Source organism: Ahaetulla prasina, chromosome 3 (assembly GCF_028640845.1).
Source record: "Ahaetulla prasina isolate Xishuangbanna chromosome 3, ASM2864084v1, whole genome shotgun sequence".
Lineage (NCBI taxonomy): Eukaryota > Metazoa > Chordata > Lepidosauria > Squamata > Colubridae > Ahaetulla > Ahaetulla prasina.
In genome coordinates, this window is record NC_080541.1 from 151960217 (window position 1) to 151974353 (window position 14137).

General features: G+C 36.7%; 1 protein-coding gene across 2 annotated transcripts in view; it reads right to left on the reverse strand.

The window, feature by feature from the left end:
* Positions 1 to 3949, reverse strand: part of SAMD13 (sterile alpha motif domain containing 13) — a 38213-nt gene extending 34264 nt beyond the window's left edge. The window contains exon 1 of one of the 2 annotated variants that reach the window (XM_058177482.1): positions 3811 to 3949. In XM_058177482.1, coding sequence (XP_058033465.1) covers positions 3811 to 3820 — 10 coding nt within the window. In that variant the 5' untranslated portion in view covers positions 3821 to 3949. Of the gene's footprint in view, positions 1 to 2923; positions 3002 to 3810 lie in introns of those variants that run through there. The other variant, XM_058177481.1, reaches the window with a different exon arrangement.
* Positions 3950 to 14137: the final 10188 nt, after the last annotated feature.

Below are 14137 nucleotides of genomic sequence, written 5' to 3' on the forward strand. Positions count from 1 at the left end.
ACCAGAAGGAAGGGAGCAGAGGCAAGAGAGGAACATTTGACTGCATAAAAATGTCCGTGTAATATTTGAACACCAGAAATGGAAGGAGAGATGAAAGGAAAAATTGTAGGCATATGCTGAAAACTGTCTATTTTAAAGGCACTAAATGTCTGGAATCAAGAGTCCATTTGCTAAAAAAGGTTAGAATAGTTAAAAATTAAAGAAGCTGAAGTATAATATATTTGGACAGCATCTGTGGAGAGAAGGCTGATTTAGAATTTGCAATGGTAACAGCAATAATTTTTTCTCTTAAAGAGTTTCCTAAACAGTACTTGAAAACATCATTAAAAACAAATAAAACTCTATTTTTTAAAAGACAACTTTAAAAACTATTAAATTGACTCGATAACAAAGCTTTTTAAGACAAAACACACAACTGTCTTTGCTTAAATTCTGTATCATTCTTCCTTACTACTTTGGGTTTTATAGTAGTTTTGAGTGTTCAAAGTACTGTACCTGCATTTTTTTTTATAATCACTTCAAGGATACATAAACATCATATTACATATTTGGGATTGGGAAAGCTGAGACCTCCTCTATGTAGCCACCAATTAGGTGTTGTGTGCACCCCCACCTTCCAAAACTGAAAAACACTGGGTAAAGCACTCAGCAACTCTTCCGAGTCTCTTCTTGAATTGGGAAATGATTCTTCCCACTGAGCAATGAAGAAATGCTAAAAGCAACAGTTAGCAAGCACCTTGCATTTCCCCTATTATGGTCTATTTTTACAGTGCAGAAAAGTAGTTTAAAAAACCTGACCAGCTATTTGGGGAATGGTGGGAGGAATCAAATTGTCCTTTGCCACAATGTAAAAAATAAAATCTCTTTCTAATAAAGTCCCAGTTCGTGGCCAAGGAAAAAGTTCTGCTCACCCAACCTGGTAGTCTCTGGGCTACCCAGCTCCCTGAGACTGCAAAGTAGGATAAGAGATTATTTCTTCTCAAATTCCACAGAAAGCTTATGTCCAGGTGAAAGTGATTTGCCAGACAGTTTCCCTGACAGCAGTCAGGAAACCTATGGATAGAACAACAGACATCTCAATAAGTAATTTCCAGATTCATAACTTTCCATCCTCAGCCACTATATGGGTACAAGAATAAAGGAAAAAAATGGGGAATTTGTGAATGAAACAATGTTAAAGGTGTCAGGACTCAGAATTGTCTGAAAGTCTTTTCTTTCTGATAAACTGGATTCTGCTTACACTGTATTTCAATAGTGGCACCACTTAGTTGATTTTGACTGATTTCAAAAAGTTAAGCAATTTGGACATAGTAAGCATTGGATGGGAGACCAGCAGGAAATCAGGAACACATGGTTAGCCCTTAGATGGGAGACTATTAGGAAAATGGACTTCATGTTTGAGTGGAAAATCAAAACAATGTTCTGGTAGAAAACAAAACAAACAGGTTTCATATTCCCAAGAAAACTACACAACTATGTCTATGAAGTCACTAGGACTTGATTAGACAGATGTTATATTTTTACATCGTGACAAAGGACATATTTAAGACATGCCCCATTCCTCATCACATTTCAAAGTTGAGGTTTGTACTGAAAAAAGAATTTAAGTATCAAGCCGCAAGACATCTTGCAAATCTTGCTTGTAAAAATTCAAATCTGTGTAGATACGACTGTCAGTAATATAATCCTCATTCTTTTCCCCTATCCTCCCACAAAGAAAGTATCTGCAATACAAAATAGCATCTTGAAGGTTGGCTGCATGTGCATTACACTTTGGCATATAAAGAGAATGCAATTCTTCCTCATGAGTCTCAATTTATTCATCCAGAGATTGCTCAATTTTTAAAACTAGCCTGATTGCTCAGGGTTTTTGCTGAAAAAAAAAACACCTCTTAAATTGTTTGGAGATGATTATCATTTGATTCAATTATTTATTGTTACTCTGTTCAGGTAGGTGCCACCCATAAAAGCAAGAAAAGATGGCTAAGGAAAAGAAAAGCTAACTTGGAGAGAATTTGAGGTCAACTGCCTTGTCAACTGCTGTCCACTTGAACCTTAGCCTATTTAATTTGAAAAATACAGATGTGTGAAAAATGAAGAATTTTATAGGTAACTCTCCACCTGCAGTGTCCAAACAATTTTATTTCTCAGACCATCCTTGGCAATGTTGTAATGGTTGAAAGTGAAATCAAACCACAATTTTCCTGTCATTTTAAAACCATAGCTTAAAGTTTTGCTGTTTAGGAATTATTTCATATATAATTTTCAGTCTTAAATTTACACACTAGCTTTAACAAAAAAAAGATGCAAAGCTTTGCATACCCTTCAAAATGTCAGAATCTGCTTTTGAACGAAGAAAAACAACTTCTTAACCCATTCTGGACAAACTTAAGAGGGGGGGAAAAAGCAGCATTTCAAATGGAATGCAAAACAGGACTGAAATAAACAAACCAAACACCTCACATATTTTTTTCTTTGCAATGACTTTAAAAGACCCCAGTCCTCTCAAGGGTACCTGCTACTAAAAATGATAATGCAAATTACATTTTTCCCACATTAAGACAGCACTTTTTTGCTTGTTAATAAAGCTTCCCTCCAAGAAAAAAAAAACAGAAATACTGTAGCAAGCATTTAGGTTCATAGACGAAAAAATCACTACTGGTGTTTTCACAGCTCTCGGGCTGCATATATTTCTTTATCCCTTTGGGATCATCCTCAGTGCATCACTAAGTCTTGTTTTTCCAGTTTCGGATTGGTTAAATTTCCCTAAACACACACCAATATAAAACATGCCTTTTGAAAGCAGCTGCTTCAGGGCAACGCTCACAATTAACTAGATCAGGGACAAAGAAATGGGGGGAAGAATTAAAAGGAAGGAAAACATCCCATTTTAAAGACAGCAGCAGCAGAAGACTTCACTTACCTTTTCTCATATATACATACATATAAAGCCTGCAAAAATATTGCCTTCCTCCCAGCACAGCAGCAGCCACATGCCGAGTTCCAACTAGAACACCGAGCGGCCAATCAGAAGAAGCTGTCATGGAGGACGGCATGCTGGGAATCGTAGTCCAAAACTCCAGAATAGACCGTTTGGGAATAAATCGTATTTATAGACCCACCATTTTTGTGTTTGAGGACAGCGAGTGCCTCGGGCTGGATTAGGAGGTCGGAGTTACAATTCCGAAACATACCTCCTCGGGTGTAAACTCCAGTGAAATCACAGCAGCATCTTGCAAATAAACGTGCGGAAGGACGGGATGTTAAAAAATCAACAAATCCGTCCATCCTTCACTTACGATGCAGTCATATTTTAGAAGCACACATTTATAAAGCCACGAAGTAAAATCCTTGCACAAGAGAGGAAAAAAATTAAGGCAAAGGATGGCGTGGGCGCGACACTGAAAACTTAAATTATTTTTCCCGGAACTTAACCCTTTCGCCTTTAAGGACTGCCTTGTAAGGGAAAGGATTATTTTAATCCAGAAAGAGTGTGATTCGCAATTAATTGAGAAGCAGGGTATGCACTAAATTTCCTTCCAGTATACCCACTACTTCTCCTAGTATTACTAATATTATTGAAAAGAGATCAGTGTAGTTTATAACTGGGAATGGGCAGAAGAGCTGAGAATATAACATGAATTTGGTTAAAAAAAAAACAACGGAGCAAAGAAGTCAAATGCATTAAGAAGCCAAGAAAACCGTTCCATTGAGGAACAGGAGTAATGACAAACTTACCCAACCTAAATGCTTTTTCTCTCTCTGCTTATAATAGCATCAGCTAAATAAAGTTGGAATGGTTTTTCTTACCTGGGTTCATAGATTCCAGAGTGATTGAAGTTGACTAATGTAAACAGAGCTTTCTTCTTCAGAAAGGAAATGGAGAAGTCCCCTCTTCCTTAAACCAGGAGGACACTATTCCACCTCCCTGGGATAATGCTGGTGTCCCACAGCTGCTCTGCCGGAGTAGCCCAAAAGGGGTGTCATAAATCCTGATGGAACCAAACCAACCAAACTCTATGAGCATCCTCTTTCCACCAATGAGCAGTCGGTTGTCTCTGCAAAACTTACAAATGGGACAATGCAACAACAATAGGCCTTATTCCTAAGAGCTGCATTTGTATGATGTATTTTAGCCTACATTTTTGCAAAAAGGTAATTTCTCCCTTGAGTCAAACCTGATAGCTGATTAGATCACGAGTCAAGTGCTTGATGTAACAATGTTGTATTGTTTTCCTAGCAAGAGTAAAAGGGGTTTACTTTCTGTACAGTATTGTCTTTTTTTAAAGATTACTTTCCACTTCTCAGACTTGCTAGCAGTGGTAATTAGGTTACAGCAGCACAGCAAACCAACCTCGTCTGGGTTGAAAAAAACCCAGTCAGTTTACTAGCCTGGTTGGAACTTAGATGCGATCTAGGAAATGAATGGTTTGTATAGTAGATCTGGAAATTGCAGAAAGGCAGTGGAAAGTAACAAGAAATAACAAGGATGTCTCAATTTAGTCGCAAGAATCAACAGGGAAGGGGTTGATTTTATGAAAAGCCAGATCGTGATTTATTTTTATGATTCAGTGTTTTGCAAATCTAGAAAATGTTAAATGATGGATAAAAATTCCGATGTGCTGTTTACATAGCAGCCATGCAGTCTATATTAATTGAACTACTTGCATATTTTGCGCATGCAGGTTGGTTATCATATTCCTTGGCAGTGCACATCAAAATTAGAAAATTAGAAAAGCAATTAAAATAAAATACATAACAAAAACACACTTTCTTGGCAATAGAGGTAGTAAAAAAAAAGTCTGTAAAAGTTACCTAAAGACTGGGTTCAGATATTTCAATACTGTACTTCATAATGTACGAACTGTAGCCCTGATAATTTATAAGCAATCGCTGTCACCGAGTCCATCAACTTTGCTCCTGGTTATCCTTTTCTCTTTCCTTCCACCTTTCCCAGCATTAGAGCTTTCTCTAAACAGTTAGGACTTTGCATAATATTCAGTAAATGCTGATTAAATAATCTTGGTTTAGCATGGTTTGCAACAACTGCAGATTGAGGCAACATAAGCCTTTAAAAAGCTGAGTCAAATTAAGAAATTTTTAAGTGCTCTAGAAAATAACTGTAATATCCAAGTGACTGCGGAAAAGCTCTTCTCTTTAGCAGAGCTAGGAAAAGCCCCAATCTGATGCTTTCCAGCTATGCGGTAATTAAAGCCCTGGTTAAGCAGATTTTACCACCATAAGTGCTCCATCAAACTTCATGTCCTCCATTTCTTTTAAACTCTGTTTCTAACTTTCCACTTCCGCAAGAAAATCTAGCCTTCTTTTTGATAATCCTTGATAAAATGTTCTGAGATTTTGCTGAATTATCTTTATCCAAGGCTTTTCTTTAGACTTTCCATGCTTATTGGACCACCTCCATGCATGTTGACCTTCAAACAGGATAATGCAGAAGAATCCCACCCATAATTAAAATATCAAGGGGAAATGAGTTAATGCCTTCCAGTTTTACATCTCCCTTCTTGAGACTAATAGGGCAGCCTACATGGAGTGGGCTAATGCTTTTCACAAGTGGAAATTCTTAGCCTTTTACATAGCTAAACATGGCTTGCTTTAACTTTGGTTGCTTGGTGTTCTATGGCATGGAGTGTTGTGCCTACCCAACCATTGTCTTTTGTAAACCATATATTATTTTTAATACTGTAGAAACTCAGTTAAGTTTTACTTATTAAACTGTCATGAAATATGTAGTGACTTAGGCATGTTGTGTGAACTCATTTCATTGTGATATATTTGTTTCCTTGAATTTTATGGGGAAAAAGGCAGAATAAAAATCTTTTAGAAAAAAAACGAAAAAACAGGGCTCCTACATTCTCTTCCTGCAGTCATTCTGCTTTTTTTCTCATTTGTTCCTATTTTCCCCCCCTATTCCTCCTCCATGTCCATTTCTGAAATGGAATCAGCCGATCTCTTATTTATTACAGTTTGCTTTCCTGAAGTCTAAAATATATGCTTGTTCACTCATGATATGAAAGTATCAAAGAGAAGAGAAAGCTCCTTGAATCCTAGTATTCAGTATGTTCTACCAGGCAACAATGATGAGAAGATGAAGGGGAAGGTTGAATCTTTTCATATATTTATCATGAATTTAAATATCTAAGGAATTGCTTCCTTGCATGGGAATTAGTTAAAAGTCTGGCTAAACCTCTATTATTATTTTTGTATTATTTCATGTTATCTCTGAGAACCCCTGAATAACGTGTCTGATCCCTGAAGTAGGGCAAATGTTGCTGCTGTCTTCAAAAAGAGAAAAAAAGATGCTCTACAGTTAATATGACATTGATAACCAAAAGGTTCCAGAGCAGACTGTAAAGAGATCAGTCTGTAACCACCCTGAAAACAATACAACAATTTTAAGAAGTTAGCATGGATTTGTCAACAGCAAATCTGCCAAATTAACCTTATTTTTTATTCAGATAGCTTTCTAAGGAGATTGTAGTAATGTAGAAATGACATACCTTGATTTCATCAAAGCATACAGTGATATATTGCACGACATCCCGATTTAGCAAGCTAAATGTAGGCTTGGGTTGCAGGTTTCACAACTGACTCCAAAATTATATTCAGAATGCTCATTGACAATTCTCCATCAAACAGGAAAGATTTGGGGTGCTGCAAAGATAAACAATCACCAGCCCTCTATTCTTCAAATTAGTATTAATTATTAGGTAAAGAGGTAAACAGAATACATTTGCAGATGATATACTATGGTGTATTTAATACTGAGGTATCTGCCAGGGGGTGGGGGGGATCAACCACATCAAAATGGTGGTGGGGGACAAGAATGATTGACATCACATCTCTTTTTATGTTACAAACATCATAACCACATAAGAAAAGGTGGATTGCTTTAATTGCTTTTGTTCATTTGCTTCCGATCAGGTTGTCATGCAGTACTTCACCATTTGCTGAAATCAAGGTATATTATTTCTGCATTCCCAAAATCTACTAACAAAGCTACCTGACCAAAAATGAGGTTAATTTGGCAGGTTTATTTTTGCCGAATTCATGCTAACTTCTTTAAATTGTGCCCTTTATTTTTATGTATTGCAGATGCCCATATTTAATACCCTCAGAGTTAGAAATAATGTTCAAAATGATCTTAAGAGGTTAGAGAAATAAGTAACTAAATGAGATTTATCAGGAAAAAAATAAGTTGCATAGTTGGGAAACAAAAACCATATGGGTAGGTATAAAAGCTTCCTTAAAAGTGTTTTGACTCCTACAATCTTACAAGATTTCAACCAGTTTGCAAAGATTATCAGCATATACGTGGAAATTATAAGCACCATAAATATTAAGTTAATTAAGCATTATACATCTTGTACCAACAGTATCACGGCAATCAGATTCCACAGAACCTTTGGACCAGTCATGTTTTTAAAGCTTCAGGAATGTGATCAAAGTGAAAGGCAAGCTTGTTTCAAGGGGTAAAATATTCCAGAGGAGAAAAGCTACCTGCCTCCTGAGAATGTCTGCTTTTGAGCTCTTCCTATCTCACTTCTCAGTAGGTGAGAAATTAAATAAATAACTCCAGTTATGTATGTATGTATGTATTTATTTATTTAATCAGTTGATATAGTCACCCATCTCAGTACATATAGTCCTTGACTTGCAACACTTTGTTTAGTGACCATTCAAAGTTACAATTACACTGAAAAAAATGAATTATTGCCATTTTTCACATTGCAGCATCCCCATGGTCACGTGATCAAAATTCAGATGCTTGGCAACTAACTGACTCATATTTATGACAGTTTCAGTGTCCTGGGGTCCTGCGATCACTTTTTACAACCTTCTGACAAGCAAAGTTAATGGGGAAGACAGATTGTTAAGTGGTTACCAACTTAACAACTTCAGTGATCCATTTAACAAGCATGGCAAGAAAGGTTGTAAAACGTGGCCAAATTCACTTAACAAATGTTTCATTTAGCAACAGAAAATTTGAGCTCAAGTGTGGCTGTAAGTCGAGGACTACTTGAGCATGAATCTGGGAAGCTCACAACATTTATATATTTATGTATAGACACACACACTCCCACAAAATGCACATGCACGTACACACATAAACTTAAACAAATAAAATACATACATCAGCCAGATAATCATAAAAAAAAAACCTCAACTCAGGCAGGAAATGGGCTCCATCACATACCTGGAGCCCTGCATTTGACCACCGGACATTGTTGTCCATTCCCTTGGACTCAGCAGGCAGAATCTAAGATTGGTAAAGTAAATATCAAAACCCTGAGCCATATTTTACATGTGATGACCCTGTTGAATTGCATTTGGAAATATACTGGTAGTCAGTGTATCTCCTGTAGAAGAAGACTGTGCAGTAAGTGAGTAGCCTTAGCTGCTAGCATGGTAATAATATTTGTGGGAATGATTTCAGAATAGTAAATGGTTACAAACGGAATACGAATCAACTATGTGATGTGTCTATCAGAAGATAAATGTAATTTTAGGCTGAATCAGTAGAAATAGGGCTTAAAATCAGGTCTTTGACTTGGCCTGGAAACCTATTGCTAATCCATGGAGAGACCTCAACACTATACCAATGAAACTGCTTCTTCTGCTCAATGATCAAAATTGCTACATGTGGAACTGAGTGCAGTCTCCAAGCCAACTTGGGCAACCCCATACAGTATGCATATAATGTGTGGAAGTAATTTAAGTCTGCAAGTTTGCAAAGACATCTTAATCCAAAGAGTTTGTTATTTTCATACCAGCTAAAACTAGAGCACAGATCTTCTGAGCTTTGGCTTCCATCAATTGCTTGAGGTGGAGCTTTCAGTCCAGGATGATCCCCTGCCAGAGACAACTTAGTATTGCCTTCAGGCCTGGCCAGTCATCTACAAATAGCAACTTTGTCATATGGGGACTTAGTTTGAATTTGTTTTGACCAGTCCCACAACTCATCCCATAACTCATAATGTGAGCATACAAAGACCAAATCTGATCACCCATATTATGGCTGAGAAAATTATCAAGAGAGCCTTTGCATGGACTTCTTTAGACTTGCATAATCTCACCACCACTACTATAGTAAATATAGAGCAGTGGTGGATTTCAAACTTTTTTACTACCGGTTCTGTGGGTATGGCTTGGTGGGCGTGGCAGGGGAAGGATACTGTAAAATCTCCATTCCCTTCCCACTCCAGGGGAAGGTTAATAAAAAATCCCCATTTCCTCCCAATCAGCTGGGACTCGGGAGGCAGAGAATAGATGGGGCCGAGGCCAGTCAGAGGTCGTATTTACCAGTTCTCCGAGCTACTCAAAAGTTCCGCTACCGGTTCTCCAGAATTGGTAAGAATCTGCTGAAACCCACCTCTGATATACAGTACATATCTTGAAGTAAAGTTACAGCTTGCGTCTAACACTCATCTATTTCCCTTTTGAACGGAGTGACCATGATGCGATTTTTGTGACTTAAGGAATAGACTTGGACTTAGAGTTAAGATAACCTTATTGTCATTTTAAATGTATGCTAATCGGTATACATTAAAATGAAATTCCATTGCATAATAAATAAAATGCATACATAAATTATGCATATACCCACATACCCACATATATGACACAGAGACGCAACACAATCTAGTTTGGATGTTTACATGTAAATGGCAAGAAAAATGAATCTTGCAAGTTTACCAGATGGATGGCATAGGGAACAAAGCTGTTACAGAAACTGGTAGTCCTGTTAGAAATACTTGAAAGCTCCTCCCAGGGGGAGCAACAGCAACAGACTGTAAAGTGGGTGTGCGGGGTCTCTAACAATGCTTTGAGCTCTAAGCACATAGTACTTACAAGCAGTAGCCTGAATAACAGGAAACGAGCTTCCTATAATCTTCTCAGCTGTCCTTACCACTCTCTGTATGGATCTTTTATTGGAGGCACTGCTACCACCATACCAAAAAAGTGATGCAGTTTGTTAAAATGATAATTGTTCAGCAGATGGGGCCCTGGTTGAATGGTGTTCTTTTCTTTCTTCTACTGTTAGGTGGAAGTCACCAATTGTTTCATGATCTCTGCATATCCTCAGCATTTTAAAGTCTGTCAAAGTGGATATGATCATAAACTGAAACTATGTAGGTATTTGGGAATGAGAATGGAGTGGTCTGGGAATAATCTCACTTTTACTAATAACATTCATAGATAAGGCACAGTAGAAATCCTTTAAATTTGATGCAGAACAGTGAATAAATATTCTTGGCTTCTTGTTCTCCGTGCTTTGAGATTGGCAGATGGAAAAACAATTATTAATGATCTTCAAACTATTTTTAAGGAATTGGGAAGTAGAACCAATTATATAGAAACGCCATGACGTACGTTATTAAACTGCAGCAATGGAAGTATTCAATTGTTATGATTTTTATCTATATAGGGAATCTTAAGATTGAAGGCTGGAAGATATAAAGTTCAAAAATATCTTATCTTTCATATGGATGATTTTTGTCTAAACTGTGCTTATTACATTGGAAATTATGAAACTAAGCAAGAAAAAAAAATCTAGAAAATCCTATGACTTGGATTTGTTAGGTGTTTATAGGTCTTTGATATCAAGTATAAATTTTCTCCTTTCCCAGGATGTGAACATCTAGCCTACATAAAAAACATATGTGCTTCTGATTAAGACTTGCAAGTTTTCCCCCTTGCACTGATAGTATGACTTCCCCAGTTCCCTGTTTTTCAAAAAGCTAATGTGGAAAAAAATTTTTTAGAAGGTTTTGAAAATGATCCTTTAACGTTTGATTTGAACAAAAGAAGAAAGATTAATGGAAGTAAGATATTGACACTGCATTGAGTGACTGTGTTTTTCAAACATATGCGTAATGAAGTAATATAAAAGGATTCCTAACACAAACTTTAGAGCAGAACCATCATAATGCTAATATTGTACAACAACCACAAGGTGGAACTACAGACCTGAGTTCCTTCCATTCATTAGATGTCCAAGTAGTAATGACAAGAAGTGTAAACACATGCTAGATGAAATTTGAGTTGGGAGAAAAATGTAGGATTCAATGAAAAAGGTTCTAATATGATGTATAACTAACAATTCCACACCACATTTGGAGGAAATGGTCAGTGAAATAAAATACCTTTTTGATCTGGCAGCCTTTGTCCTCTAGGTATGTTTTAAGATTATGCATTAATCCAGGATTCCCCCACCTCAAATCTTTTCAGGCCATGGAATCTGTTAGTTTAAAAATAATAATAATCCAGGAACCCAATCAAGAGGCAAAGTAATGAGTCTTCATGAGAACAAATGCTACCTGAGAATTTGAAGGTTCTGAATGTTAATTGATGAGCTTCACCCTTTCCATTCTACATTAGAAAAATTGCTATTTTTTAAAAAAAAACTTTGTCTCTTATGGAATCTCATCAAGTTCTTGAAAAACCCCAACACTGAACAGAACACAGTTTTAAAAAACCCTACATTAAGCTACTTTGTACTAAATTCACATGAGTTCCCTCCAAAATATTGCAGAGGATTAAATTTATCCAAATCCTACTTCACATACCTAGAAATAAAACTTTTAAATAAATATTTGATTTTTAAATAAATACTCATTTTATTCTATATTTCTTTCAAATTGTTTCTTTGTGGAACAAAAAAGCTTTTGTGTGGATTAATCACAATTTAAGTGCTCTATTCTCTGCATATTCCTTTAGAAAATTTTACTGCTAAGTAAGTGTAGCCTTACATAGCAAATAGTCCAAACTCTCCAGGGAAAGCAAAAGTTAGCACCTCTTTGCTAGATATGTATAAGTAGATGCTGAACACTATCAATTGTGGAGGTTTTCTGGTTATAATTTACAATAGAACTTTTGTTTAGAATTTCATTATGAGCTAAAATTAAATGTATGTGTATTAGAAACTGCTCCGCTCACATCCAAGCTCTTATAAAAATTATTTATTACTAGGTGATACCTGGCATTAATTTTATTCCAACAGCGTTTGTTTTATTTCTTATTAATTCAGCCTTTATTCATAACTTCCAAGAATACAAAAAGGCCTTTTTGTTGTTAAGTGTAACACTTGCAGTTTATGTTTAACTATTTATTCAAGTTCTAAATTTAGTTTTCTATAATTAGCAATGGTGACATCTGCAGGAGGCCCAGAAAACACAAGATGGTAGTCATGACTATGTTATTAGTCTCTTTATAAAGCATGTAAACTCAGTACACATAGAAGAGTTGTAGGATACTTCTGTCATCTTGACTTTTTTGACTTCCCCTGTGGATGCTACTGATTAACGAAGATTACAATTCCTGTTTTCTGAGGGGAAAGGGATTCTCACTTCTTTCACATACTAATCTACTCACCTGTTTCTCTTTCTTTATCTTAGTCCTTTCGGTGATCTTAAGTTGGGTTGGTGGTGGGAGTGGGATAAATAGCTTGACTGTTGCTATGACAATGTGTGTGGGATTCAAGTTCTCCTTGAAATACAAATCGGTATTCATCAAGAGATCTACTACTACTGTTTATGGCTGTCATGGATTTCTTTGTACATACATCACTTATTTTTATTGCATAGCAACCCTGAGAGATGCCTCATGCCAGGCTTCTTCAGCATTGTGTGAGATGGGATTGAACCAGGTTTTCCCTAATTCCAATTTGAATACCTCCAGGCTCTTCTGCCAACCCTGCCCTACACCAATCTGACAAAACGATTCCTGAGGAAATTAACACTTCTTGCCGGAACTTGAACAAGACTTACTATTTGAATGGAAGCTCCAGTCAAATATGGGGAATTCCCCGAGTTTTATATTGTCCCTGGCAGGTTTGTATTTTTAAATGTGTGTTTTATTATCACTCCTTCTGAATTATAGTTAAGGAAAAAGCAGAGTTAACCTTCATTTCAAGGCACCATCCCTTTTCCAAAGCTGTGCAGAGTTAGGACAAAACAGTGGTCCAGCTTGTTTGGTTCTTCTCTTCCTAGATCTATAGAATAAATAATTAAAATATCTATCTAGCTATCTCTAAAAGTGTTGACAAGAAGTAGGAAGAAACAAGAGATCTAAATGATGAGAAGTTGCTGTTTAAAATGTCCCTTAAAAGATAACAATTGATATACATGGCGTCTCAGAAAGGCAGTGTAATTCAATGGTTGTAACTACACTGTACAAGGTCCACGAAACTCAGTAGGACCTGCTGATAGGCAAACACATGCAGGGTTGCTTTGCATATCCATAAGTCCTTCTAACATTTCTGTAATTTAGATTAGGCACTATAGCAGTAGATTTTATCCATATACACATATATACAAGCAGAGAGAGAGAACTTTATTTTAATGTTTCTACTTATTACACAATCTATGTCTTGTGATTGTTAGGATGACACTTCCTGAATTTGCTAAAGTTAATCCTTAAGCAAACTCCCCAGAACTTCCTAGTTTGAAAACTAAGATTACTAAAATGAGATAAGAAAAATGTGATATATTATAGATATTTTGTTAACTGATCTAGGCATTAATGTTCTAAAAATCCAAGATGTTCTGAAAGAGATTCTGCTTAAGATTGGTACCCATATGTCTTCGTCAAAACGTAATCTCTCTAACCAAGCTAAAATGAAATGGGCCTATGGCTGTGAAGGTTGCTTAAAAGCAGACAAGCATGTATTTGCAGTACCATCAGTTACCATGATTCCAGCAGAAGCAGAAATCCAGTACTGTTCTGCAGCTATTTCCATAGTTTACTCTCCAGTCTCTTTCCAATGATTGTTCTAGCTCGGGTAGCTCACCATGCTCCTTAAATGCCAGGTGTTTTGTTCTAAATCTCATCTTATTCTTTACCAAGTCTAAGCTGCTAGCAGCAAGGTCAGATGTAGATTTTGATTCCTTGTCATATGGTTTGCAAGCATTTCTTGGAAAGGTGTTAGGACCAAAAGGAAAAGCCAAGGCAACACCAAACCATCCTGACATTAACTGCTGATTACCATATTTTTCAGTCTATAAGACACACTCCCCCCCAAAAAAGTGGGTGAAAATGTCTGTGCATCTTATAGAGCGAATGTTGCCAAAGCCTGGCCCACCCGCTGGTGCCTACCCTTCAGCCTCTGCCTCCCATC